Source organism: Heterocephalus glaber, unplaced genomic scaffold (genome assembly GCF_053883595.1).
Source record: "Heterocephalus glaber isolate CG9 unplaced genomic scaffold, H.glaber_assembly_v1.0 deba00001479, whole genome shotgun sequence".
Lineage (NCBI taxonomy): Eukaryota > Metazoa > Chordata > Mammalia > Rodentia > Bathyergidae > Heterocephalus > Heterocephalus glaber.
In genome coordinates this window covers 2,043,497-2,068,207 of record NW_028258316.1, presented here as the reverse complement: position 1 = coordinate 2,068,207, position 24,711 = coordinate 2,043,497, and the positions used below count along the sequence as shown (strand labels likewise).

The 24,711-nt window shown below is 61.5% G+C and overlaps 1 protein-coding gene across 10 annotated transcripts in view; it reads left to right on the top strand.

Moving 5' to 3' along the window:
- Nucleotides 1–23,502, top strand: part of Sardh (sarcosine dehydrogenase) — a 38,803-nt gene extending 15,301 nt beyond the window's left edge. For 8 of the 10 annotated variants that reach the window (XM_087182958.1, XM_087182960.1, XM_087182956.1 and 5 more), the window contains 12 exons: nt 124–265; nt 1,452–1,535; nt 1,766–1,879; nt 2,275–2,472; nt 5,361–5,499; nt 6,434–6,547; nt 7,134–7,281; nt 9,543–9,636; nt 19,412–19,574; nt 20,069–20,237; nt 21,140–21,275; nt 23,117–23,502. In XM_087182958.1, coding sequence (XP_087039084.1) covers nt 124–265; nt 1,452–1,535; nt 1,766–1,879; nt 2,275–2,472; nt 5,361–5,499; nt 6,434–6,547; nt 7,134–7,281; nt 9,543–9,636; nt 19,412–19,574; nt 20,069–20,237; nt 21,140–21,275; nt 23,117–23,242 — 1,627 coding nt within the window. In that variant the 3' untranslated portion in view covers nt 23,243–23,502. The remainder of the gene's footprint in view (nt 1–123; nt 266–1,451; nt 1,536–1,765; nt 1,880–2,274; nt 2,473–5,360; nt 5,500–6,433; nt 6,548–7,133; nt 7,282–9,542; nt 9,637–19,411; nt 19,575–20,068; nt 20,238–21,139; nt 21,276–23,116) is intronic. The other 2 variants (XM_087182959.1, XM_021261758.2) reach the window with 2 other exon arrangements.
- Nucleotides 23,503–24,711: the final 1,209 nt, after the last annotated feature.

The following is a 24,711-nucleotide window of genomic DNA, read 5'->3' as shown; positions in this document are numbered from 1 at the left end:
GGGGGTCGCGGGGGCCAGGGCCCCGGGGCTGAGACCCTCGCTGTGGGCTGGTGCTGAGGGCCAGGGGTGCAGGCTGGGCCTTGGCAGCACCCCGCCCCCAAGTGACCGGCCCCGTCTGCGCAGGCGCTTCCACCCCTCCCTGACCGCACACCAGCGCTGGGTCCGCGAGCGCAGTCACGAATCCTACGCCAAGAACTACGCGGTTGTCTTCCCCCATGACGAGCCGCTGGCGGGGCGCAATATGAGGAGGAGCCTCCTGCACGAGGTACCGGGGTGCAGGGCTGATGGGGCTCTGGAGCTCAGGGTGGGGCCCCCACGTGTCACGTCCCGGGGCACTGCGTGTCGGAGTCTGCTTGATGCTGAGCCATGTGGCCCGGGGTCTGGGTGGCAGTCCCAGATCAGAGAGAGGAGCAGCCAGACTCCAGTGGGCTGACAGGTTTCCCATTGGAGAACCTGCTTGGAATTCTTTGCCCTCTGGTGAGCTTCTGTTTATATGGTGAAACCCATTATCCCATGCCCTCTTTGAGCCCTGTCCTTGTGTGTACTCCTGTATCTCCAGGGACCTGAGTGTCCCTTCCCTGTGCCTCCTGCCTTTCTCCCTCCATCCCCATCACCTGCGCTGGAGGCTCTGCCCCTGGGGGACTGAGTGATGGCCTGGTCAGCCTGTTTCCCAAGCACTGAGGGGCTCAGGGAGCGGCTGTTGAGTGGATGGACAAGCAGGGGCAGCGGCTGGCATTCTGGCTGGAGCAGAGCCTCCCTCACTGGGCATCCCCATGCCAGGCCCTGGAAGGCACCCTTTGTGCCTGCTGCTCTCCCTCCCTCAGCGGGTTCGAGTTCCACCCACACTGCAGTGCTGTCAGAACTCCATTCCTTTTCACGGCTGAGTAATATTCCAGCACCGTCCAGAGTGCATGTGGGTTACTTTCAGCAGACAGTGGCCTCTGAAGATGGAGCAGTGCTGGGGACTGCCTAGGAGCGAGGCGGCCGAGTCTCACAGGTGGCTCAGGCTGCTGGAACACAGTGCCAGAGACAGGGCCTCACATAGCAGATTTTTACTGTCCTGGCACCTGTTCTGGGCTCAGGGAGCCCCTCACAGGGTGGGGGAGTCCACCCGTGAGCAGAGGTCCCCGTCCTCCTGACCCCAGGTGACTCTGACCACCACCTGAGGTCACTTCCACTTCCTGTGGTCTTTGACCACTCTGACCACTTCCTGTGGTCACTTCCTGGCCCAAACATGGTCACACGTGGGCAGGGCGGCTGCAGGGGCATCGGTGGGGTGCTCGTGCAGTCTCCAGGTTGGGGTTCTGGGGTTGAGGCGGGGCTCTGGGCAGGGTCCAGGCCCTGAGTGCCAGGAGGCCCCTCTGTCCTCCGTGCCCTGGTGTGACAGTGGCCACGGTCACTCTGTCCCCACGTGGTGTCCGGCCGTGTGACAGGCGCTCGTGTCCCTGCAGGAGCTCCTGGGACAAGGCTGTGTGTTCCAGGAGCGACACGGCTGGGAGCGGCCCGGATGGTTCAGCCCGCAGGGCCCGGCCCCGGTGAGTGGCCAGCATCTCGCGTCATGGCCGCCTGGACGCCTCTGCCCTCCTCCCGAGCTGGGCGGCCAGCCTGGGGCAGGCCGTGTGGGCGATGGCCGGGCATCTGAGCCGCCTCCCAGCCCCACGGCGGGACAGGGAGCCGGGGCTGCAGCCGCACGTCCTCAGGCCCAGGCTGGCGGAGGGCGGCGGGCAGGAGGGCGGCGGGCGGTTGGTGAGCAAGCTGTGTCCAGGTCCTGGAGTACGACTACTACGGCGCCTACAGGAAGCGGCCTCACCGGGACTACGCCTACGCCCGGCTGCTGGCCGACGAGTACACCTTCAGCTTCCCACCCCAGCACCACGTGGTGAGACAGGCCTCCCGCCGCGCCTCCATTTCCCCTCCTCTCCCTCGCCTCCTCTGCACCAGGGACTGGCTGGCAGCAGCCCGAGGCCCGGGGAAGGCTGTGCGGCCCCAGGCCAGTGCCGGCCCCTGGCTGAGCCCTTCAGAGCCCCGAGGCTGTGCGGGGTTCAGTGAGGGGCTCGGGGCAGAGTGGGCTTGCTGTGGGCATCAGACCCCCACAGGCTCTCGGGGGCCACAGCGGGCCGGGGGCTGAGTGCCTGGCTCCCCTGCCCCTGGTGTGGAGGCGACAGTGCTGGGGCCAGGCTCCCCCAGTCAGGGGACCCTGTGCCTGCCCAGCCCTCAGGGGACCTCATCACCCGTGTCGTCCCCACATGCCGTCACCCCACCATGACGTTCAAGGGAGCTGAGGCCCCCACCCAGCACCAAGGCCCGGGGCGGCGGGGAGCACCGAGAAGTGTCCTGGTGCCGGGCAACTCTGGCCACCCAGGGCCTGTGGCTGAGAAGATGTCAGTGTCGCCTGGAAACCGTCCGCGCTTCCCCAGCCCTGGCCATGCTTCGTCTCACGCCGGCTGTGACGTGGCCGCTCTGGAAGGGAAGGTGCCATCTGTGCCCACCCTGTCCCCGCGACTTGCTCCCTGGCTCCAGTCTGCCAGGGTGCGGGAGACCGAAGCCGAGGCTCTGTGCCTGGTCTCTGCGGCTGCCGTGCAGGGAGGGCCGGGCTGCGTCTGGCACCTCAGCTCCCGCTGCTCGGAGAGCTGTGCGGCTCCCGCCCTCAGGGGTGCGGAGGCTCGAGGGAGACGCCAGCTTGGCACAGGGGTGTCACAGCCCCCGCAGATGTGCCCGAGACAGCCCCCAGCACGAGGCGCACGCTCCCTGTCTGTGTTGGCAGCGTCCCCAGCCTGCAGGCGAAGGCGTCAGTCTCAGGGTTGGTCTGCAGCCCAGCGTGCCGCTGTAGGGCCCCCGGCACCTGGCACACGGTGGGTGCTTGGTAAAGGCTGTCAGTGCCTGGAAGGAGGCTGCAGAGGAGCCAGGGCTTGGGCCAGCGAGGGCCCGCGCCCAGGCGGGTGTGTGCACCAGCTGCCTGGGGTGGGCAGGCCCTTGGCTCCGCCCATCTAGCTGGTGTGAACTCACACCCAGGTGAGGTGCTCCGCGAGGCTTGGCTGAGCAGCGTCTCTGCAGCCCCGGGTGTGATGGCCCAGGCTGCCACTGCTGCCGCCGTCGTTTTTTCCAGTGGTGACAGTGAGGTGGGCATCGAGCTTGGGCATGAGTCAGGGGAAGGTAGGCAAGAGCGTGGCCCGGCAAGGCCGCAGCAACCTGGTGCGGGTTTGCAACCCACACGCAGGGAGGGAGGGAGGGTGGGAAGCACTTTGTGGGGCTGCGACTCACAGACCCCACGCTTTGTCAGTGTCCGCGGGCCGCGTTCACCACCTCACCCAAGGGTCATTGCAGAATGCCTGCCTCTCCCTGCAAAGGAGGCCCAGTCCCCACCGGAGAGCCCCCCCATCCCTGCCCCAGCCCAGGCTTCCCCACCTGCTTCCCGTGCCACCGCGAGTGTGCATGGCAGACAAGCGGGTCGTTCAGAGTCCCTGTGACCGGTCTCCTTCCGTCAGTGTGACAGTTGCACTGACACGGCTCCGCCCCGCTCGCTTGGTCCTTTCTCAGTTGGTGGACATTTGAGTTGATTTCCCTCTGGCTGAGCAGTTTCCTACCGAGTTCCTAGCGAGTCCAGTACTCACAGTCACGATATCCAGACAGGGACGCCTTCACTTCTCCACTGGGTGCCTCTGACCTTCATTTTCCCGCCTCCTTGTCCCCCACGTAGAAAGCAGAGCCTGTCTGGTTCTGACCTTAGGGCCCCTGCCCGGGTCCCAGGGTGAAGGGCGGTGTGGGCCGGGCTTCGTGAGTGAGTCGGCCAAGGAAGCCTGTCCCCTCCCTGTCTGAGAAGTATTTTTAACGCAAGGAGCTGGATGTTGGGTGATTACATGGCTTTTGTCTTTTCTTCTCTTACTATGGTGCATGCATTAGTTCCAAGCACTGCCCTGACCTTGCATTCCCAGACCACCTGAGGGTGTCTGACACTTTCTCTGTGTAGTTGCCCTTGGTTTGCTTTGTTTGCTGAGGGCCTGTGCCTCTATCTTCAGAAGAGGCACTGGCCCGAAGTTTTCTTCCAACTTTGCGTTTTGGCATCAGGGAGTGCTAGCCTCTTATGATAAAGCAGAATGACATCTCTGTTCAATTTCTGAGAAATTTGTGAAGAATCGTTGAGCCTTCTTTGAGTGCTGGGTGAAACTCCCTAGCAAAGCCCACTGGGCATTTCCTTGTTGCTGTTTTTCCCAGGATTAATTCTATCGCCTTTCTTCTCGTCCATTACTATTTTCCATTCTTTCCCACCCAGGTTTAGAGATTCCTGCCTTGCCGGGAGTCTGTCCCATCTCGGGTCTACTCTGCTGCTGTGAAGTTGTTTGTGGTCTTTCCCGCTGTCCCTCCCTCTGCTTTCCATAAGCTGGCTTCCCGTTTCAGACTTCGAGTCTTCTCTCTTGGTCGGCCTAGCTAAAGGTTTGTCAATTGTGTTCACTTTTTCAAGGACTCTACTTCTGGTTTTGCTGATTTTTCTATTTTACTTACCTCTGCCTGCTTTGGGCTTAGTTTTCTTTTTTCCAGCTTCATGCAAAGGAAGCTTGGTTTCTGGAGTTGGGATCTTCTATCACGTGGGCCCATGTGGGAATAAATCCGCTTCGAGCTTGGCACTGGCTGCACCCCGAAGTGTCTGTTGCATTTTGTTTCCGTTCTCCTCGAAGCCGTTTCTAACCGTTCTGGTGATTTTCCCCTTTGATCCAGTGGTTCTTTAGGGGTGTCTCATTTAATTTCCACTTACTTGTGGATGTCCCGATTTCTCCTCTGCTACTGATTTCTCACTTAACTCCACTGTGGCCAAAGAGCACCCTGTATACAGATGTCAGTCCTGTTGAAGGTGCCCACCCTCACCGGCTGGTCAGCAGTTGTTGACCTGGATTGCTGTTCTAGTCACTTCCCTGGCTGTTGGGACAAACGGTCTGATACCCACAGCTTAAGGGAGGAGAGATTTGTTTTGGCCCATATTTCAGTCCATAGTTGACCGGTGGCCACTCAAAGGGGTGCAGGAGAGGAGAGCCCCTCCGGGACAGGAAAGCAACTGAAGGGAGGAGCCAGGGAGGAAGAGGAACTCTTCCAGGCCCCGCCCCCTCACCAGGCCCCGCCTCCTCACCTGGCCCCGCCTCCTAACGCAAGTCGGTTTTAAGCCCCATGGTCCAGTAACCTCCCCAAAGTCCCATCTGAGATACCATGAGGCTTTGGGGACATCCAGATAGAAGTCATAACAGGAAAGTGGCTGGACTCGGGCAGGATGTGCCGCCATGTGTTCCTGAGGCAGGAAGGCCTGGCAGGCCAGAAGGTGTGGCTCTATGGCTGTTGGGAAGGGCCCAGCCCTCACTACGGGGCCTTTGCAGATCCAGAAGGAGTGCCTGGCCTGCCGAGGGGCGGCCGCCGTGTTCGACATGTCCTACTTCGGGAAGTTCTACCTGCTGGGGCCGGACGCCAGGAGGGCTGCTGACTGGCTCTTCTCTGCCAACGTCAGCCGACCCCCAGGTATGGGGGTGCCCCCCTCTGCCAGCCAGGAGGACCCCGTGAATCACCCCAGGCTTGGCCACTGCTCCACCTGCCCAGTCCCCTGGGCGTGGCCAGGCCCTCAGCCCTGTCTCCTGGCCCTATGGGCAGCCACCCCCATGGGGCTCCCAGGTGAAGACTGCAGGGTGCCAGGTTACCTTGGAATTTTAGCATCGTGCTGCCCAGCCTCCGTCTGAGATACTCTTCTCTTTGCGGTACTCACCCATCTACCAATCCCCAAACTCACCCGTACGCATCGTTATTCATCCTCCGTGGCTCCAGTGTCACAGTCTCACAAGCTGAGTGGCTTAAAACTACAGAGACCTAAAAAAGCCTAGAGACCGAGCCTCTCATCGTCCCTGAGGCCGGAGGCTGAAGCCACGGTGCTGGCTCTGCTGCACCTGCCGGACAATGCAGCCCTGATAAGGACTGCGTTTCTCCATGCGGTTGCATCCACAGTCCTGGGGGGGCTTCAGCGTGTCCAGTGGGAGCCCGTCTGTCCAGCCCACCCCGCCCCACACAACTCTCTGCTCATCTGGGGACCCTCCCGGCCACCCCCACCCACCCTCCACCCACCTCTGCCACCCACGCTTCCCCGCCCGCCACTTCCCACGCACCTGGCCATTGTCCCCTTGCCCACCTGGACTCACCCTACCACTGGGGACCTCAGGGACGCGTCACTAGGCCCTTGGCATGCTGAGGATGATGGGGGAGGGGGAAGAGAGGACCCCCACCTGCAGGGTGACCCCATGGTTGACTTGTCGTCGCTGGCCCTCTCTGGGTCACTCGGTCTCAGCAGTCCCTGAGCAGGGCTGTCAGAGGACACGGCCTGGGTGACCCGGCCAAGGAGCTGACCACTGTGCCCTTCACCCCACCCCTCACCCCCTGCTGTGGTGACGCGGGTGCCCGTCCTCAGGTTCCACGGTGTACACCTGCATGCTGAACCACAGGGGCGGCACGGAGAGTGACCTGACGGTCAGCCGCCTGGCCCCCGGGACCCAGGCCTGCCCGGTGGCCCCGGCCTTCGAAGGTAAGAGGTGGAGAGGTGCAGGCTCCACCCAGGCTTTGAAGCCACCCCACTGCTGCTTCTGAGCCATCCCAGTGTGGCCTCCTGCCACTGACATCTGTGCCAAGCTGCTTTCTTGGCCTCCGTGACTCCCAGTCACAGGCCTGGAAGCCTCACATGTCCAGCTCAGCCAGTGTCCATGCCGATGCCCGAGCAGCCGTCTTCATCCCTCCCTTCCGCTTGCATGCCCCCAGCGACGGGCAGCTCAGCACTGTATGTCCTGTCCACTTCTTGTCACCTCTACCCCAGCTCCCATCCCGAGGGGTGTCCTTACCAGGAGAAGGGCAGAGCCCGGGGTTCTCCCCTCTAGGAAGGGCCACACCAGCTCGAGAGGCTCCATGCTGCTGTCTGTGAGGGTGGGGCTCAGCCTTTGGGCCTCTGCTCATGTCCCCCGCGACTGGGAGGACCAAGGGAGTGGCTCCTGCCTCTGTTCCCCTCACTCACCCCATAGAGGTCTACCTGAGAGTAGATGGGGCCTCAGGACTCCAGACAGCAGTGGCACCCTCGCACCTCTGTCCCGAGTCCTGTTCTAGCCCGGCTCCTCTTGCAGGCGACGGCTACTACCTGGCTGTGGGTGGAGGCATAGCCCAGCACAACTGGTGCCACATCACCACGGTGCTGCAGGACCAGCGCTTCCGGTGCCAGCTCGTGGACTGCTCCGAGGACCTGGGCCTGATCAGCATCCAGGGCCCGGCCAGGTGAGGGGGCAGGGCCCCTGCCCGGCACCCCTGGGCCCATGGTCCAGAGATGTCCCTCTGGGGTGCAGAGAGGGCACACTGTGCCAGGGAGAAGCCAGGATCCCCAGGAAGCAGGGGCTGCCAGCCTGTGGCTGCTGAGCGCTCCTGGGGTGAGCGTGGCTCTGAGGGACAGCTGGCTGTGCATGTCCCCGAGGCAGCAGCACGATGAGGTACAGGTTCTGTTGTCTTTGGATCCTGAGGAGGGGAGAGGGCTGGCTGCAGTGGACAGCAGGTGCTGACCCAGTAGATGGCACAGGCGACCCAGTCCCGGTGCCGGCCTGCAGCAAGGCCCAGGCTTCGGAGTGGTTTTCTTTCTCCTGGGCCCCAGCGCCTCACCTGCCCGGGTAAAGGGGGACCCAGCTGAGCCCGAGCCCTCTGCTTGCATTGCCACAGTGACCTTGGGTGGGGAGCCGCCGTTTCAGCCTAGAGGAGGCCGGTGGGCAGGGAGGGCCCGGCCAGCAACCTCATTAGCAGTTGGCCCAGGCTGCGGGCGTGGGCAGAAGGGAGCAGTCACCTGGCAGAGAGTTCTTAGCTTTCTCCTCCACAGCATCCTCTCTTTCTAATGGAAGCCCAGGTTTCCTAAGTGCACGTGATGACACCACAGGCCGAGCTCTTAGGCTCCTGGGCCTGGAAGGGCGGGCGGGGTCTGGGAACTGCAATCTGGCAGAGCTTTTGGAAACAAACCACTCTGAGCTGCAGCCACGAGCCACGTGTGGCCTCCCAGCCTAAAATGGGAGGGTGGGGCTGAGTTTTTAATCTGAATGAACCTCCCGGCCAAGGCCCAAGGCCCCGTGTGGCACTGTGGGGAGCAAGGCAGAGGGAACGGCCCTGCAGGCGCCAACCGGCCCTTCTCTGGGCATCCCTGTGGAGCCCTCTCTCTGGGGAAGCCCCGTTTAGCGGACAGGCTGAATCTGGCGGAGTCTTGCATAGGGCCTGGTCCTGACGTGGCCCTGTTGTTGGGCCGCCTGGGTGCTGCTGAGACCAGGGCCTAGGTCAGAGCGCCCGGCCCCGGGCCCCAGGAGCAGCTCTGTTCCTCCACTCTCTACAGCCCCCACAGGGCTGCAGGGCTCCACAGGCAGCCGAGGCAGCGGCTGCCACCACGTGGGTGCCAGGTTATGTAAAGACCCTGGCAGGCAGCGCGGGAGCCCAGCCTCAAGCCTTAGGCGGGCATGGGTGGCGGCTCCCAGCTCCGCAGCTGGGGATGGGGGTCGGCAGCACTTTCCCAAACCACACAACCCAGCCCAGCTGGGACCCCTGAGGGGCAGAAATGGGGGGCTGTGTCAACTGGGGGCCGCCGTGCTGTGCTGCCCCCGGAGCATCCTCTCTATGCTGGGCAGGTTGGGATTCAGGGTCCTGTGGGTCTTGTTGGGGTCCCTGTTTTGGTGGGGGGTGGGTAGAACCTGAGGGGGAGACATTGGCAGGTGACCCTGTATCCCTGGGCAAGGGGGTACCTGATCCAGATGAAGGGAGTTGGGCAGCTGCCTGGGGGGAGAGAGGTCCACGCCATGAGCTGAGGGGTCACAGGTCACATGGGGTGGGGGCTGCAGGGGCAGGGCAGTGAGGAGGGGACCCCAGGAGCTCAGAGCCGGAGGTGGATTCTGCAAGTGGGCACCTCCCGGGCCACAGTGGAGGACAGACGGTGACCATGCGGGCTTGGGACGTGGCGGGGGGCAGTGGGTGCAGCCCCTGTCCTCAGAAGAGTGAGGGGCTCTGGGCACCTGCTGGGTGCTGCTCAGGGTCTTACCTCCTCTCAGACCCGCTGCCTGTGGGCTCACAGGGCGGCATCTCACTGGAGCCCCGGGCAGAGCAGCACGGTGTCCTGCTGGGATGGCCATGGCCAGGACCAGGCCGTCCAGTGCTGGAAACAAAGGCCACCAAGCTAGCTGGTCTCATGACCAGCTCTGCTGACCCAAGTGCAGTCTGGGACAGTGGTCGTGGACAGCTGGCCTGTCTCCCATCTCTTCGGGGAGAGCAGAGCTCGGCTCCAGCCTGGCAGCCTGTTCTGGGGCCTAGCATGAGTCCTGGGAAGGTGGGCTTTGCACCTGCTGCATTTGGGGCCTGTACTGCTTATGGTGTCTGCATGAATACCTCGGTGATGGTCCCCCCGGGGACAGGGCCAGGTTCCGCTCATTGCAGCCCCAGGCCTCCCCGCTGCTCTCCGGGGTGTGGAGTGGGTAGGGGCGCTGGTGGCTGGCTAACTGCCCCCTTTGTCCCCCTCTCAGCCGGGCCATCCTGCAGGAGGTGCTGGACGCAGACCTGAGCGACGCTGCCTTCTCCTTCTCCACCCACCAGCTGGTGCAGGCCGCCGGGCACCTGGTAGGTACCAGAAGCCAGGTCCCCTGTGTGGGTGGGAGCAGTGTGGGGCGGTGCCTGAGAACCCCCTCCCCGTGGGCCTTGCTCACCAGCTGGGACTCTGGGACCATGGGGACCAGGCAGCCCTGGCCACAGGCTGGCAGGACCTCAGGCAAAATCTCAGCCTCGGCCCACCTCTTCCCGGTACCTGACACCTCAGGGCTCCACCCAGGGGTCTTGCTCCCTGCACTGCCACCTTGCGGGTCCCTTCCTCGTGGAAGGCATAGGCTGTCCTCCTGTGTCGGGGCGCTGCTACCTCCTGGGGCTCCCTGGAAGTAAAGGGCTGGCCACAACTGGGCAGCTGCCACTGGCCGGTCTCCATGGAGACTGGGTGGGTCAGCACCAGGGCTTAGTCAGGCCTGGCTCCGGGGCAGGGGCCTCCTCAGGGACCCCAACTTTGGCCAACTCCTCTTGCTTCCAGCCTCAGTTTCCTCGCTGGGAAGTAAGCACCCCGATTTCCTGCTTTGGCCTCTCTGGCTAAGGTAGGAGCTGGCCGATCAGTGATCATCACCAAAGGCCCCGAATCCACCATGCTCTGCCTTCCTATGCGCTCCAGCCTGGGCTTGTGCCCGGGGAAGTTGCCCTGGAGGCCACTCTGGGTGGGGCCATCTGGGCACCTCAGGAGCCTGGCAACCACTTTGGCCTCTGTGCGAGATGCTGGCAGCATCCCCTGTTGTAGCAGTGACAGTGCATGCAGACGGCTATGCGTCCCCAGGGTGGGGCAGTCACTGCTGGGAACCTCACTCTGTGTCCCCAGCGGCAGAGCCCCCTGCCATAGGCTCAGGCCAGGGGATGCTGTCTGGGCTGAGCTCGGTGGACGGGGCTCCCAGGCCAATAACTCCATCGGGGCCTTGTAGGGGTGCAGGACCACGCTGTCTCCATTTCTACTTCCCATGTGCTCATCCTGGGGTTGCTGGGGGAGATGCTGGCCTGGGTCCTAACAGGAAATAAACTTGGGCTGTGACTGCAGGGGAGGAGCCGCCGGAGTGGGGGACAGGGGAGGCTCTCCATGGTGGCTCTGCCGCACCCGCCGTCCTTGAGGCCTCACTTGCCTCCTGAGGGGACCAAAGGGTGGCGCTCGGAGAGGGTGGCCCAGTGCACCCCCGGGCCACGGCAGCATCCAGCCCAGGGCTGCGCCAGCTCCGTCCTGCCATTCTTATCTGCGAAGGGGAGGGAGCCCCGAGGCTTGGCGTGGGCTCAGCCTGTGTGTGGCTTGGTGTGCGAGGGAGAGGACCAGGTGGGAACACGGGCCCTCCCGCCAAAGCCCAGGCCTCTGGGACCGGCGGCTCAGCTGCCTCCCTCTCTAGGGCCGGCCCTGAGCTGGCTGGCGGCCTCCCAAGCCTGGCTGGGCTGCCTGACGGGAGGGGGAGCCATGCTGGCCGCCTCTCCTCACTGTCCCCTGGGACTGGCTGACTGGTGAGTAAACTGGGCTTGGTGGCGCACACCTGTAGTCCTGGCACTCTGGGAGGCTGAGGCAGGGGGAGACGAAGTTGGAGCCCAGCCTGGGCAGTTTAGCTTGACCCTGTGGAGGTAACCCAAGGCAAAGGCCCTGCTCCACCCCCAGCACACGGGTATATCTCATCTTCTGTTCCAGCTGTAAGTGTGCAGCGGAGAGGCCGGGCGACACCTCACTCTAGCAAGTCACCCTTAGAGTGACGTTGGCCTCACTGGGCCTCCTTCTCCCTTGAGATGCTGGGGTTCGGCTTGCTGGTCCACCTGGCCAAGACCTGGAGCCCCACACGGTGTCACTGTGGGCCCCCGGGAACGTTTCTGAAACATGAGTCAGGTCAAGCGTTCCGGGGCCTGCATTCAGACACTGCCGGCCCAGCCTCTCCGCCTGGGGCTGAGTGTGAAGGGCGTCTGTGGGGCCACCCTTGCATGATGTGGCTATCGCTGACCCTGCGGTCTTCTGGCGTCCGTGCTCCTGGCTATGCTTATGCTGTGCCAGCTTGGGTACGGGACAGTGCCCGCTACGTGGCCTGTGTGGCAGTGGGGAGGAACCCGGTGACGCTCGGGGAGACCGGCTGTGGGAGGCACCTTCTGGCCTGGGAGGACACCGGGCCCGTCAGCCTCATGGTCTCATGGGATGTCTGTGAGCGAGGCCAGACCCCAGCCAGCAGTGGCACCGCTGGGGACTCTCAGCCCAGTCCTGGCATTTCGCTCTGACCTCAGGGTCTGTCCTCAAGGGCAGGCCTTGCCAGTGGCTGGTGACCCAGCTCCTGTGAGACACGGGCCGGGAGGCTGAGGTTGGAGCCCAGCCAGGGACTCTGGCCCCCCTCCCACCACCTTCTCCTGAGGGCAAAAGACAGCAAGGTCCTGTCCCTTGGTGTCCATGGGTGGCCTTGGCTGGCCGGGAAGGCTGTCACTCAGTGGCCCAGGCCACTCACCGCCATGTGGCCCAAACCTGGGACACAGGGACCTGCCCATTCCTGGCCTGCAGTGGGTAATGTGCCACCGGGTCAGGACTCTGGGGATAGAAGCTGAGTACTGCCAGGCTCCATGGGGGCCCCCAGGCAGGTGGGAGACAGGAGCAGACCAGCCAGACACCCCAAGCTGGGGGAGCCAGATGCCTGGCTTCTGTCCTGCCTCAGCCTTCTGTGGGACGCGTCTCCGGGCCTCAGTTTCCCCATCTGCAGCACTAAGTCTGGAGGATGTCTAAAATTCTTTCTGGGCCTTCCTGTCGGTCTGTCCAGATGCTGAATCCTCTCCAGATCCTGGGGAATTTCACATTCTCCTAAACGATATCATGTGCTGGCTTCAGAACGCGTTGATGAGCTGTCCTGGCTGTGCAGGGTTCTGGGGCCCGAGCATGAGCCTGGCCAAGCGTCTATCGGCGATCAGCTGGCTCCGGCCCAGCCAGCTGCACAAGAGGAATGTGTGCTGAGCAGTCGGCATCATCTCCTGGCCCCGCAAGCCTCCCAGAATGATGAACTGCAGAGGCCGGAGGTGACTGAAGCTGTGACCCCTGCAGAGGCCACGGCAGTCAGCGGCCCACAGACACCTCTGCCGCCAGTTCACAGCGGTGCTCCTCTGAGGCCCCAGAGCCTGTGTCAGCCCATGATGCAGTCCCTGGATTCCTAGGGGAGGAAGGGATGGGGGAGGCGATTGTCTACTTGGCAGCCGTCTGACCAGCTGTCCTTGCTCCCCAAATATTTGCCTGGAGGCCAGTGAGATTCCCGGGGGGCAGGGTGTCTCCTGGAGCTCAGCTCAGCTAGTCCTGGGCCAGACACAGTGTCCCCGGCTCCTCAGCCGAGGACAGGACCCTTGGCTGAGGACAGGTCCTCTCTGCAAAGCAGCAGAAGCCGGCTGGAAGCTGTCCTGAGGCATAGCGATAAAGCAATTTCTTCTGAAAATTAATTTCAAGTCAAAGGGAAATTGGATTTCTTTCCCTGATGGTGAGAGGACTAGAGCACTGGATGTAGCTCCTGCTAGAGCACTGGACGACGTTTCCACCCTTGGCTCGTTCAGGTGCCGCACATGCCCAGGCTTGACCTCCCTCAGCCTCCCATCCTCCCTGCGGTCTGAGTCGGCTCCACAGCAAAGCTGGTGGGAGCACAGCGGCGTGCCACGGCAGGGTCCCGTCCCCAAATGCACACTTCTTCCCTCCCATCTGAGCACAGGGTCTCCCACCCAGTGGCGCTCGGAAGTCCAGTGCAGGCGAGAGTAGCTTGTCGTTGGGCTCGGCTCCCAAGCTGGGACACCGAGGGGACCCTTGCTCTGTCATTGCCCCACGAGGCCCTCTCTGCAGGGGTCTGAACCTGCTCTCCCAGCAGGAGGAGCGGACGGGTCCAAGTGAAGGGAGACTACTGAGCCGGTGCTCAGTCATCGCAGCTTGAAATCCACCCCGGAAATACTCCGGAAAAGCCCCGCCCCCCCGGGCCAGCGGTCACTGTCCAGGACAGCACCAGGCCTTGGGCGAGAGACCCGACTGCCCTGAGCCCCAGCTTCCTTTACTGACTAACTTGGGTGCCCTGACTGCACCCTGACGGGAGCGATCTCGGCTGTGACCACCTCATGAGGCAAACTGACTGCCTGGGTGCCTGCTCTGGTGGGTGGCGGTGCCCTCATTTGGCCTGTGTCAGCCGAGGGAGCTGGGAGGGCTGGGGCGGAGTTGTCCCCATGGTGCCTGGATGGTGCCTGGACCCAGCAGGAGCCTTGAAGGTGGGTATCTGTGGCATGGGGATCCCTCCTGCTGCCTTGGGTCACTGCTGCTTCTTTCCGGGCAAGAGACCTCGTGTGGAAGCACACTGCGTGACCAGCCACCCATGGTGTGCCCTGAGCCATGAGCCCAGGTTCTGGCCTTGCTGTGGCAGCTGGTAACCCTTGTCCCTGCTGACCACCAAGTGCTCTAGTAGGCACTGCCAGTGGCAGAGACACGGTGCTCTGTCGCCCAGAGAAGGGAGAGGCCCCCGTGCCCGCCACCCTGCGCCACTCCCACCATGGCGCCAGTCAAATAGGTGACAGGCAGAGGGAGGGTCCTCTGGCCCTTGGGGACCAGTGCCACCTGCAGAATCCCCTCCAGGGCCAGGGAGGGCCTGACCCCCGCAGAACCGTGGTCATTACCGGCATTGTGCTCACCGAAGCTGGCGGGGCTGGAGCTGCGTCCCGTGGTGGAGGAGTCAGGCACCCTGAGGAGGTACTGCAGGCGGGCGGCTCCGTGGGGCAGGGACGCACAGGAAGGGGTCTTCAGCTTCCCGGGCCACCTCCTGATTTGCAGAGCCAAAGTTAGGCCCTGGTGACAGGGTTCCGAGCTCCAGGGGGCAGCGGCTCCCGCCCTCCGGGCTGCTCTCGCCTCTTCCTGGTCTGGGTCCATCTTTCGGTACCGTGCGATGTCGATGGGACACACTGTGCAATGCTTGACTGGGGTTAGCGTATCTCTCTCTTCACACAGGGATCATCCCTTCATGATACAACTCCTAAAATCCTATTTTTCTAGCCTTCTCCGTTGTCAACAGCCACACCAGTCACTCCTACCTACCCAGAACTTAGTGCCCACAGACCAGCCTCTGTCCGGTCCTGCTGACCACCATTCCACTCTTACCTTCTAGGGGATTGCTCTAAAATTCCACCTGTGAGTGAGTCACGCAGCATTTGTCTTTCTGTGCCTGGGCTATTCACTTAACATAGTGATCTCCCGTTCTGTCTACAATGGAGAAAATGACAGGATGCACTCTTTTTCATGGCTGAATAGTATTCCACCACATGTGTTTACACTGTATTTAATCTGTCCAGAGGTTGATGAACACTTAGGTTGGTTCCCTACCTTGGCCATTGTGAGCTGTGCTGGGATGAACACAGGGGTGCAGTGTCTCTCTCACATGCGGACTTTATCTCCTTTGGCTGTGACCAGCAGTGGGGCGTGGGTGGCAGTCCCGTCTCCTCTTCTCTCCAGTGTCTGTTCCCTACCCTCTTTCCCCCCGAGGTCTGCTCCCTGTGCCGGGGCCCTGCCTCCCTCTTGGTTCCTCTGGCGCTGGCCCTGGCCGAGGAGACAGTGCCGACCCGGGCCCCCCTGGCTTTGGTGTCCTGTCCTTGGAGAGAGGGTTGGTTTTTCAGCTTCGCCACTTTCCCCCTGTGAAGTGCACTGTGCCATGGAGTGGCGTCTGCCTGCATGGCTGTGAAGCAGACCCAGAGCTGGCCAGTCTTGCAGAGCTGGAGTTCTGCGCCCCCTGCACAGACTGGTTTCCCAGCCCCGGCCCGGCTTTGTATGGTTCCGGGCACCTCGGAGAAGTGGAATCGTATGGTGCCTGTCCTGGGGGCTGGCTGGTGGCACTCAGCTGACACCCTCATGGCCCGTCGATGCTGCAGACTGCGTCCGTTTCCTTTGTTTTTAAAGCCAGCACTGTCCTGCTGAGTGGACGGGCCACCCAGGGCTTATCCACCAGTGATGGTGGATGTCGGGCAGTCGTGATTCCAGGAGTGAGAGTGTGCAGACACCTCTCGGTTTTGCTGTCCTCGGCGCTTTGGGGTACACACCCGGAAGTGGGATTGCAGGATCACAGAGTGGTTCCGGTATCCCATACTGTTGCCATAGCTACCACACCACTTTGCCTTCTAATAATTAGTGATGTCAGGCATCTCCTCAGGTGCTGCTTGACCATGAGTAATCACCTTTGAGAAATATCTGTCCAAATGCTTCACCAGAGTTAAAGTCTGGTAGTTGTTGTTGAGCTGTAGGATCCCTTTGTACATCATGGACCCTGACCCATTATCCAATAAGCTGCCTTTTCATCTGTGTCTTTTGGTGCACAAAGCACCTGCGTTTGGTGCCTTCCATCCGTGTATTTTTGCTTTGTTTCTTATGCTTTTGACATCACAGGCAAGAAATTGTTGTCATTTCTGATTCCCCTACATTTTCTTCTAGAAGTTTTATTTGGTTTTTTGTGTTTTTTTGGTACCGGGGATTGAACTTGGGACCTTGCATTTACAAGGCAGGCGCTGGAACCACTGAGCTAACTCCCTGGCACTGGAAGTTTTATAATGATGGCTCTGTGGCTCAATCTTTATTCTAGTGGAGTGCATTTTAGTATAAGGTATAAGGTAAGGGTCCAGCCTTGTTCTTCCACACCTGAATAATCAGTTTTCCTGATGCCATTTATTTATTTATTTATTTATTTGAGACACAGTCTCGCTCTATAGTTCAGGCTAGCCTTGAACTCACTATGTAGCCCGGGCAGATCTTGAACTTGCAGTGATCCTCTTGCCTCCGCCTCCTGAGTGCTGGGATGCAGGCCTGTGCCACCATGCCCAGCCCTGATACCATTTATGGAAACAGATTTGTCAGTCTTGTGGCGTTGTTGATCATCTGCAGGGAGACACTTCTGGTTGTTCTCTTCTACCCCACCAGTCCGACTTTGTCTTCTGCCAGCAGCGCACTGTCTTGGTTACCGTCGCTCCACAGTGTGTTTGGAGGTCAGGAATATGATTCTTCCCACTTTGTTCTTTATTTATTTATTTTTTTTGGTACCAGGGATCGAACTCGGGTCCTTGCGCTTGTGTAGCAGGCGGTGAAACCACTGAGCTAAATCCCGGTCCCTCACTTCGCTCTTTTTAAAAACCGATTTGACCATTTGGGGTTCTTTGAGATTCATATGAATTTTAGGATACATTTTTTTCTATGTCTGCAAAATAAATGCATTGGATTTTGATAAGTATTGAATTGAATCTCAGATTGTTTTAGGTAGCTTGGACCTCTTAGCAGTATGAAGTGTTTCAGTCCAAGGACACGGGATATCTGTGAGTTTATTTGTGTTATCTTAATTTCTCTCACCTCCTTGGGTATTCCTAGATATTTTATTCTTTTTGATGACATTGTAGATGGAATTATCTTAATTTTTTTCTTTGGATTGTTCATCACTATTGTTTTGTTTTTTGTTTTGTTTTGTTTTTGGTACCGGGGATCGAACTTGGGACCTTGTGCTTGCAAGGCAGGCGCCGGAACCACTGAGCTAAATCCCTGGCCCGTGTTCATCACTATCGTATAGAAACACAGCTGTTTTGTGTGTTGGCTTTGCAGCCTGACACTTTGTCAGATTCCTGTGTGTGTGTGATCTTTAGGGCAAGAGAAGACTTTGCACAAAACCCGGGGTGAGGTCCTTCCTGCCAGCCTTCCCAGCCCCACAACTTCATCCATTGCGAGGGGCTCCATCCTGCAAGGGCTCCGTTGCCACATGGGACTCTCAGAGCCACCCGAGCTAACAGTCAGTGGCAGCCAGGGTGCCAGGCCCTGCGCTTTCTGTAGACCTGCTGCTCATGAGCCCTCGGTTAGACGAGAGCACTGAGGCTGAGCTAGGCTGGTACTTGTGGGCGGCTGGCAGGGGCCATTTCCACACAGGCCTGGGCCACCGGGAGCTGAGTTCCAGATGTCATCGTCGCAGCCCTGTCCCTTCCTGTGTCCCTAATAGAAAGAAATGAGACTTCCTCCAACTGCACTGCTTCAGTTGCTAGAGAAGCACTGATTGTGCGAACTCTGGAGGCAAACACACTTCCCAGGCCCTGCCCTCTCTGTGCTGGGAGCCAGGGAGTTGGGCTGGGCTGGGGCCAGGGACCCAGAGGAGATGGAGGCCCAGTCCCCCAGACTCTGAGGGAGGTGAGAGAGCTCAGCCCAGAGTCTCCCTGCTCACGGCCCATGGCGTGGTGAGGACCCTGGTCCAAGCAGGGTCTGCGGTGGAGGGCAGCTCCAGTGCACGCTCAGAGCCCTCTTCCTGCTTCCAAGGGAGGCTGGCTTTGGGCCCCACTAAAATTAGAATCCAAGGCCATCTTTGTCAGGGGCCTATGGCTGGCACCAGGCGAGCTGAGAAATGTCCGCGGTACATTTTCGGCATCAGTTTTGAGGTTTTGAGAGGCACGGGCAAATGGCAGCTTTGAGCATTTTCGCACTGTTTTAAAAGCTTTGGGAATTCAGGCCCGGGGGCAGGTGCAGCAATGCAATTAGGCGTCAGGTTGGAGAGGAGCTGGTGTGGCCAGCAGACGGCACAGACACACAGACTTGGGCCTCTCTCCCTGTTCCTCCGCACATGGCAGCCCCACACCTCTGCGTCCCTCTGGGAGCTCTGCAGCCTCCCCAGCTGAGCAGTCAGGCCTTACCCATGGGACACTGGGCTCCAGGGCCTTCCGGGGGGCCAGGTGCAGGTGGCAATTGCTGGATGTAGGTGACCTGCATTCAAAGCAAATGTGCAGAAAGCTTACGTCCCCCTGGGCAAGGAGTTGCCCATGCTGGTCGTGGCCTCTCTAGTGTGTCGTGTATGGGACACTCCCGGCAGGGCTGGGTGCCCCTCTGGGCACCTCTATTCTGGGAGGACATAATGCAGCGTGGCCCCACCTCCACGGGCCCTGAGGGGTGGAATGGATGCGAAGAGCTCAGCTATCTGCAGACCTGGCCTTCCAGTCAGGGCTATACCCCGGGCCAGGGCCTTCCCTCCCAGCACTGTGTCTGCTCCTGCTGGGACCCAAGCCCTGGGGGCAGATCCCAGCGCCTGGCCAGGCTGGCCACGCCAGGGTGCAGCCGACTTCTAGAGCACCAGGTCCAGCCCCTCCTCTTGAGACTTCTGTACCCACCAAGTGCAGCCAGCGGCTTCTAGGGAGGGCAGCCCGGGGCTCCTGTCCCCACATCTGACAGGGACAGTGAGGCCAGGTGCAGGACCCGAGGCTTGCCTGAGGTCTGTCAGCGCCCTGACCCTGTCCCCAGACTGTGATGTGGTCTGATTTAAAAGCAGAGCCTTTGCTGATGTAACTAAGGTGAGGCTGGGGCCGAAATTCAGTAATCAAAGCAATCCAGAGATGGAAGAAGAGCCACAGACTCCTCACAAGCAGAGGCCATGTGAAGACAGGGCCCGCGGCTGAGGGAGGCAGCCACAGCCCAGGCATCGGAGCACAGAAGCTGGAAGGGATGGGAAGGACCCTCCCGGGAAACCTGCCCCTCTTGGTTTGGACACCCAGAGAGTTCATTTCTATTGCTTCAGGCCAGTTTGAGCTCATTGGTGTGACCACTAGTAAACGAACAGCTACTTAGATCTGGGGACAGCGAACACAGCACCCCCCACTCCCATAGCCGGGCCCCGTCCTCCGTGAGGGTGCAGAGCAGCCCTACTTCCTTGCCTTGAAGGCTCTGTTTCCTAGTCTGGCCCAGGCCAGGGCTGGCTGATGGCAGTGTTGACAGCGGGCACTGTCCCTGGCAGGCGGTGGCTGGGTCTGGGCCTCGTGCTCCGCCTGGCTGTCCCCAGCGGTGCTCACATCTCCCCAGGTCAGGGCCATGCGGCTGTCCTTTGTGGGGGAGCTGGGCTGGGAGCTGCACGTCCCCAGGGCCTCCTGCCTGCCTGTGTACCGCGCCGTGATGGCTGCAGGAGCCCAGCACGGCCTAGTCAATGCTGGGTACCGCGCCATCGACTCCCTGAGCATCGAGAAAGGTGGGTGCTGGGTCTGGAGGGCCCTGGGGCCTCCCTTCCACTCCACTCTTTCTTTCTCCCAACATTGTCCATTTCCCCACCCTCCCGTGGCCACACACCAGCTGTCCTGTGCAGGGCCCCCAAGATAGCATTGGGGTCCCACACCAGCCCACAGCTGCACTGACAGGTGAGGTGCTGCCCAGTGTCTACAGGAAACAGAGCCAGGGTGGGATTTGAATCCAGCTCTGTGGTTGCCCTGAGGGATTGGAGTGTTTCAGCAGGGGGGACAGAAGTCAGGGCCTCATGGAAGCTCAGGGCACGTGCTGGCCCTGAGCCCCACTCCCAGCCCTCCCCCAGGGCTGCCCCAATGCCCCTCGAAGTCCTCCCTGCTGTCCCCAGCCTAATGGTGCTAGGCCAGCCTGCTCCAGGGGCTCACACGGGGGGCCTTCTGGGGTCCAGGAGGGCTGGGCCTGTCCCCCCAGTGGGGCACTGACCCGTGGTCTCTCTGTCCCCAGGCTACCGGCACTGGCATGCGGAGCTGCGGCCTGATGACAGCCCCCTGGAGGCCGGCCTGGCCTTCACCTGCAAGCTCAAGTCTGCCGAGCCCTTCCTGGGCCGTGAGGCCCTGGAGAAGCAGCGGGCTGAGGGCCTCCGCCGGCGCCTCGTGTGCCTCACTGTGGAGGAGTAAGTGTCCTTGTCCCCCCAGGTGGGTGACTGTCCACAGTAGACACCACCACCAGAGGGCACCCTCAAGATGGGGAAACCGAGGCCCGGAGACGCACAGCTGGTGGAGGCTCACACAGGTGACGGCAGAGCTGGGACAGACCGGGCTGGTGGCCCTCCACTCAGGGGCAGAGGCAGATCCATGTCTGGGGCTGGGTGGAGCTGCAGAGGACACAGGGAAGGCTCACCCCGAAAATGGAGGCCAGGCTAGAGGTGCTGCCGGGCCAGGCTGGCGCCTCTGCGGGTAGGGGCAGGCCTGGGCCTCCGCCCGGTCACTAGTTACCATCAGTTGCTCTCTCCTGCTCTTCTCAGAGCCTCCCCCGGCCTGTAGCGGGTGAGAGAGGCCGCCATGCCCACTTATTCCAGGCGATGCAGAGGGCAGGGCAGGGCCCAGGTGGAGGAGGGCTGTGGGCCTGGCCCAGTTCTCAGGTTCCTGGAGCCGCGGACCCAGGTGGCATCGGAACCTGCCAGGCCCTTTGCGCTCTGCGTAGGTTCCAGGGGACTGCAGGGTCCGGATGCCACCGGCCCCACCCCCCCGGGCGCTGCATTTCTGTGATTTTAGTTTACTTATTTCTTTGTCTCCCAGTCTGAGTTTTCAAAACTGTGACAGTGAGATTTCTGCAGTGCCTATCGTGGAGAAATGTCGTCACACTGTGACAACAGATGACCCAACACAGTGAGAGGATGAATAGGGTGACACTTAGACTGCCGGGCCTCTGCAGACAGACGGGCTCGCTCCTGTTGGCACTGGGCAGCTGCGGTTTCGTGTTTTCTGTTCACCACCTGCTCCTTGCAGCCTGCGATGGAGCAGAATTCTCTGCCCTGGAATCTGGGGTCACAGTTGCCTCTCCTGCTTCATGCAGAAAGGTGCCCATGTTTGGGCTGGAAGCCATCTGGAGGGACGGCCAGGTGGTGGGCCATGTGCGGAGGGCCGACTTCGGGTTCACCGTGGACAAGACCATCGCCTACGGCTACATCCGTGACCCCAGTGGCGGGCCGGTGAGCCCCATGCCCTGGCCCTTCCAGGGCTGGGTGGCAGGGAAGAGGGAGGTGGGGCCAAAGCCTGTGACCCCCACAAAGGACTGCCTGGCCACCCCCAGCCCTGCCGTCTCTGTGCTCTGAAAGGATCTGACTTTGGCAGCTCTGGGACTTCCTTGGTTGGAGGAGGTGTAGGGCAGGGGCTGATGCCCTTGGGCTCCTGAAGCTGGAGACCATGACCTTGAGCCACTGCACACCCTCTTGCTGGGGGTGCACTGGGGTCACCCGAGACGCTTCCTGGGACCACGATCCTCCCTCCTCAACCCCAGTCCACCCGGGAGCTGGTTGGGGACTCTGGGTAGGGCAGCCCTGGGCAGTGGGAGGAAGGGGCTGTCTGTCTCCTCTCCCCTCTGTCCACCATGGATAGGGGTGCTGAAGAACAGGGTGGCATCTTCCCCGGGAGCCGACCTACCATGGCCCAGACCCGAGTGAGGCCCTGTGCCCAGCCCAGCGTGGCCTGAGGCGCTGGCCTGGCTCCAGCCCCAAAGTCACACAGGCTAGAGCTATGGGCAGGGCAGGGCGGGGCAGGGGCACACCTGTGCCCGGGCAGAAGATGGCAGCTGGGGAGGCCAGGCCCTGCGTGCAGCTGCCAGGCTGGGACCCAGCTTGACATCACGAGCCTGGGGACTCTGCCGTCTCCTTGCTCTGTGACCTTGGCTAAGGGGCCTCCCTGGTCCCATGTCCTCGTTTATAGAACAGGGACAGATCCCCCTGACCTCCCCTCGGGACACATCGCCATGTGGGGCTTCATAAGTGTCCATGGTGACGTGGTGACCCCGCCATCTCTGACCCCGGGGACCCAGCCAGGTCCCCTCCCAGGCGGGTTCACCCTCTCAAGCCCGGGGAGTGGGTGCAGGCTCCAGCCTTCTCCCTCAAAGCACAGTGCCACCCATCCTTCCTGCTGCTCAGGGACACTTTGTCTAGGAGGCCAAGCTGAAACTTCCAGACTGGAGGCCAGGACTTGCGTGAGGGCCCCTCGTGCTGGGCAGTCAGGGACATCTTGGGTTTACCCGGTTTATGACTCAGGGCCCCCGCCCTGCAGGCTATTGGACATATACCAGCGCGGGGCGCAGATTTCTTCCTAGACAGAATCCTGCTCGATCTCGAGAGCAAGGGCCAGATGGGGACAGAATTTTGGCCACCGGGGTGTTGTTGCCAGGGACCGTGCCCGCTCTGAGCTGCCCACTCCCAGGTTCAGTGCCCGTCTTCCTTCCCTCTCACCCCTAAGCTCCGTGGCGTAGAAAACTGTGTTAGTTTTTCTTTCTCTCCCCATCCTGAGCTTTTAGGGATCCGAGCAGGGACCCCAGTCCCAGGCAGAGCCCCAGGGGCCCCCGCAGCTACCCACCATGTGAGTGCTGTCCAGCATGGCCAGTGTGGCATCATCAGCTGAGCCAAGCTGGGCACAGTGCCACCCCCTGGCCTTCAAGGGCCGATGGGAAGGCCGAGCCAGGGCATGAGCTGGGGAGTCTGCACTGTCCAGAGCTGTTCCATCCCTGCCTGCCCCTGAGAACCTGCTCTGCTCTGCTGCACAGCTGTCATGCTGGCCCAGGTCCAGGGGCCACCAGAGTCCTTCCTGTTTCCCAGGGATCTGGGATTCCTGGGGCGGAGGGTGTGGCCCCGGCTGCCAGACCTGGGCTTGCAGGGCCCACCTGGTGCCCTCTCATCCAACCCCCCCCCCAGGGCACGTGGGATGTGACCTCCCACTCTGCCCACACCTGCGGGGGGGGCTTCAACACAGGTGGATGGAAACCCAGTGCCCACCCAGGGACGGGAGTGACCCTTGTCCCTTCCTCTGCTCCTAGATCTCCCTGGACTTCGTGAAGAGTGGGGACTATGCCCTGGAGAGGATGGGGGTCCCTTACGCTGCCCAGGTCCACCTGAAACCCCTCTTTGACCCTGAGAACAAGAGGATGAAGGGGATCTACTGAGAGCCAAGGCCACCCAGGAGGAACACACTGGTCACCCCCTGGGCCCTCCCTGTCCTAAGCCTGGGCCTGGCCTGCTGTTCCCCAAACCAGGAATGGACAGAGAGCTTACCGAGGCCTGTCTAGTGGCTACTGACCAGTCTGTGTCTAGTTCACCCCAGGCCCCCCAGAAGCAAACCTGTACTGTCTCGGGCACAGGGACCTTGCTTTGTAGCCCTGTGAGCTTCTTAGAAGACACACAGTAAAACTTGGTGGGCAGAGTAGAGGCTGGAGCTCAGCTGAGTGGCACTGGGTGACTGGAGCCCTTGGGTGAGAGCCAGGAATCGGGGAAGTGTGAGTGGAGCTCGATTAGCACTGCCTGTCCCAGGCGCAGGAAGGGCGCAGGGAGATGGATGGGCCATGACTGCGCCTCAGGGTGGTGCCTCTCAGACAGGGGACAGGAGGAGAGCCAGAAAGGTCTGCGTGCCTTGCCCTCCCCTTCTGCAGGTGGCCGAGCCTTCCGAGAGCCACCATCCCATGACACAGGGTCTCACATCACTGTCCTCCCTTGCTCATCTCCTGCCTCAGTTTCTCCTCAAGCTGTCCCTCATAGGCCACTCTCTCCTGCATGGGGAGACCCAGGCCCATACAGCAAGATTCACCCCAGGCTCTTTCCAACATCCCAGTAATTCTGGGGGGCGGAGCCTGAGAATCCCTCGCCTTGAGGCCTGGGGACGACCTGGCCAGGCAGCCCCCACTGACCGGCCACAAGTGCTGTCCCTGTGTCCTCCTGGGTAACCCCTGCCCTGGGCTTCCTGTTTCATGAATGAGGAAGTGGAGGTGGGGTGCCCACACCCTGGAGCTGCCACACCTTGCCCAGTCCCTTCCAGGCTCCGTGGCTCGCTCCAGGGGACACTGGCACCTGCTCTAGGTCTCCAGGCCTCAGTTTCCTCATCCATCCAGGGAAAGACAGGGGGCCCGCAGGCTCCCTATGCTGGCCCAGAGCCGAGTGCGGAGTGGGATGCACTGGCCACACTGGCCGGGTGGGGGCACTGTGTGCCGGGGAGATCTCTGTGGAGGGGAGCAGCCAGGCGGGGAGCGGGAGTGGGGGGACTGAGTTTGGGGGTGCCACTGTGGATGGCACTGTGGAGCTGCGGTGATTCCCAGTCGCAGTCCTCTTGGGCCCACAGGGGAGGCACGTCTCCTGTCTCCTACCTGTGTGTGGCACACACCAGGGCCCCTCGGGGCTTGGGGTGCAGTTGCAGTGGGAGGTATGGCTGCCATGGGCCAGCGAGCTCCCACCTTCCCAGAGCCTGGGGTGCCTAGGGTCTTTGGCAGTGGCCAGTCAGGGAGAGGCTGCTGCCCCTGTCACCAGGATGGTGAAGATGACAGAGGGCCCAGCGTTCTGGCTGCACTGCCAGCCTGACTTAGAGGGGCGGACGGCCATGATTTACAGTGTGTGGTGCCGAGCGCTGGGTGCGTTCACTCCCATA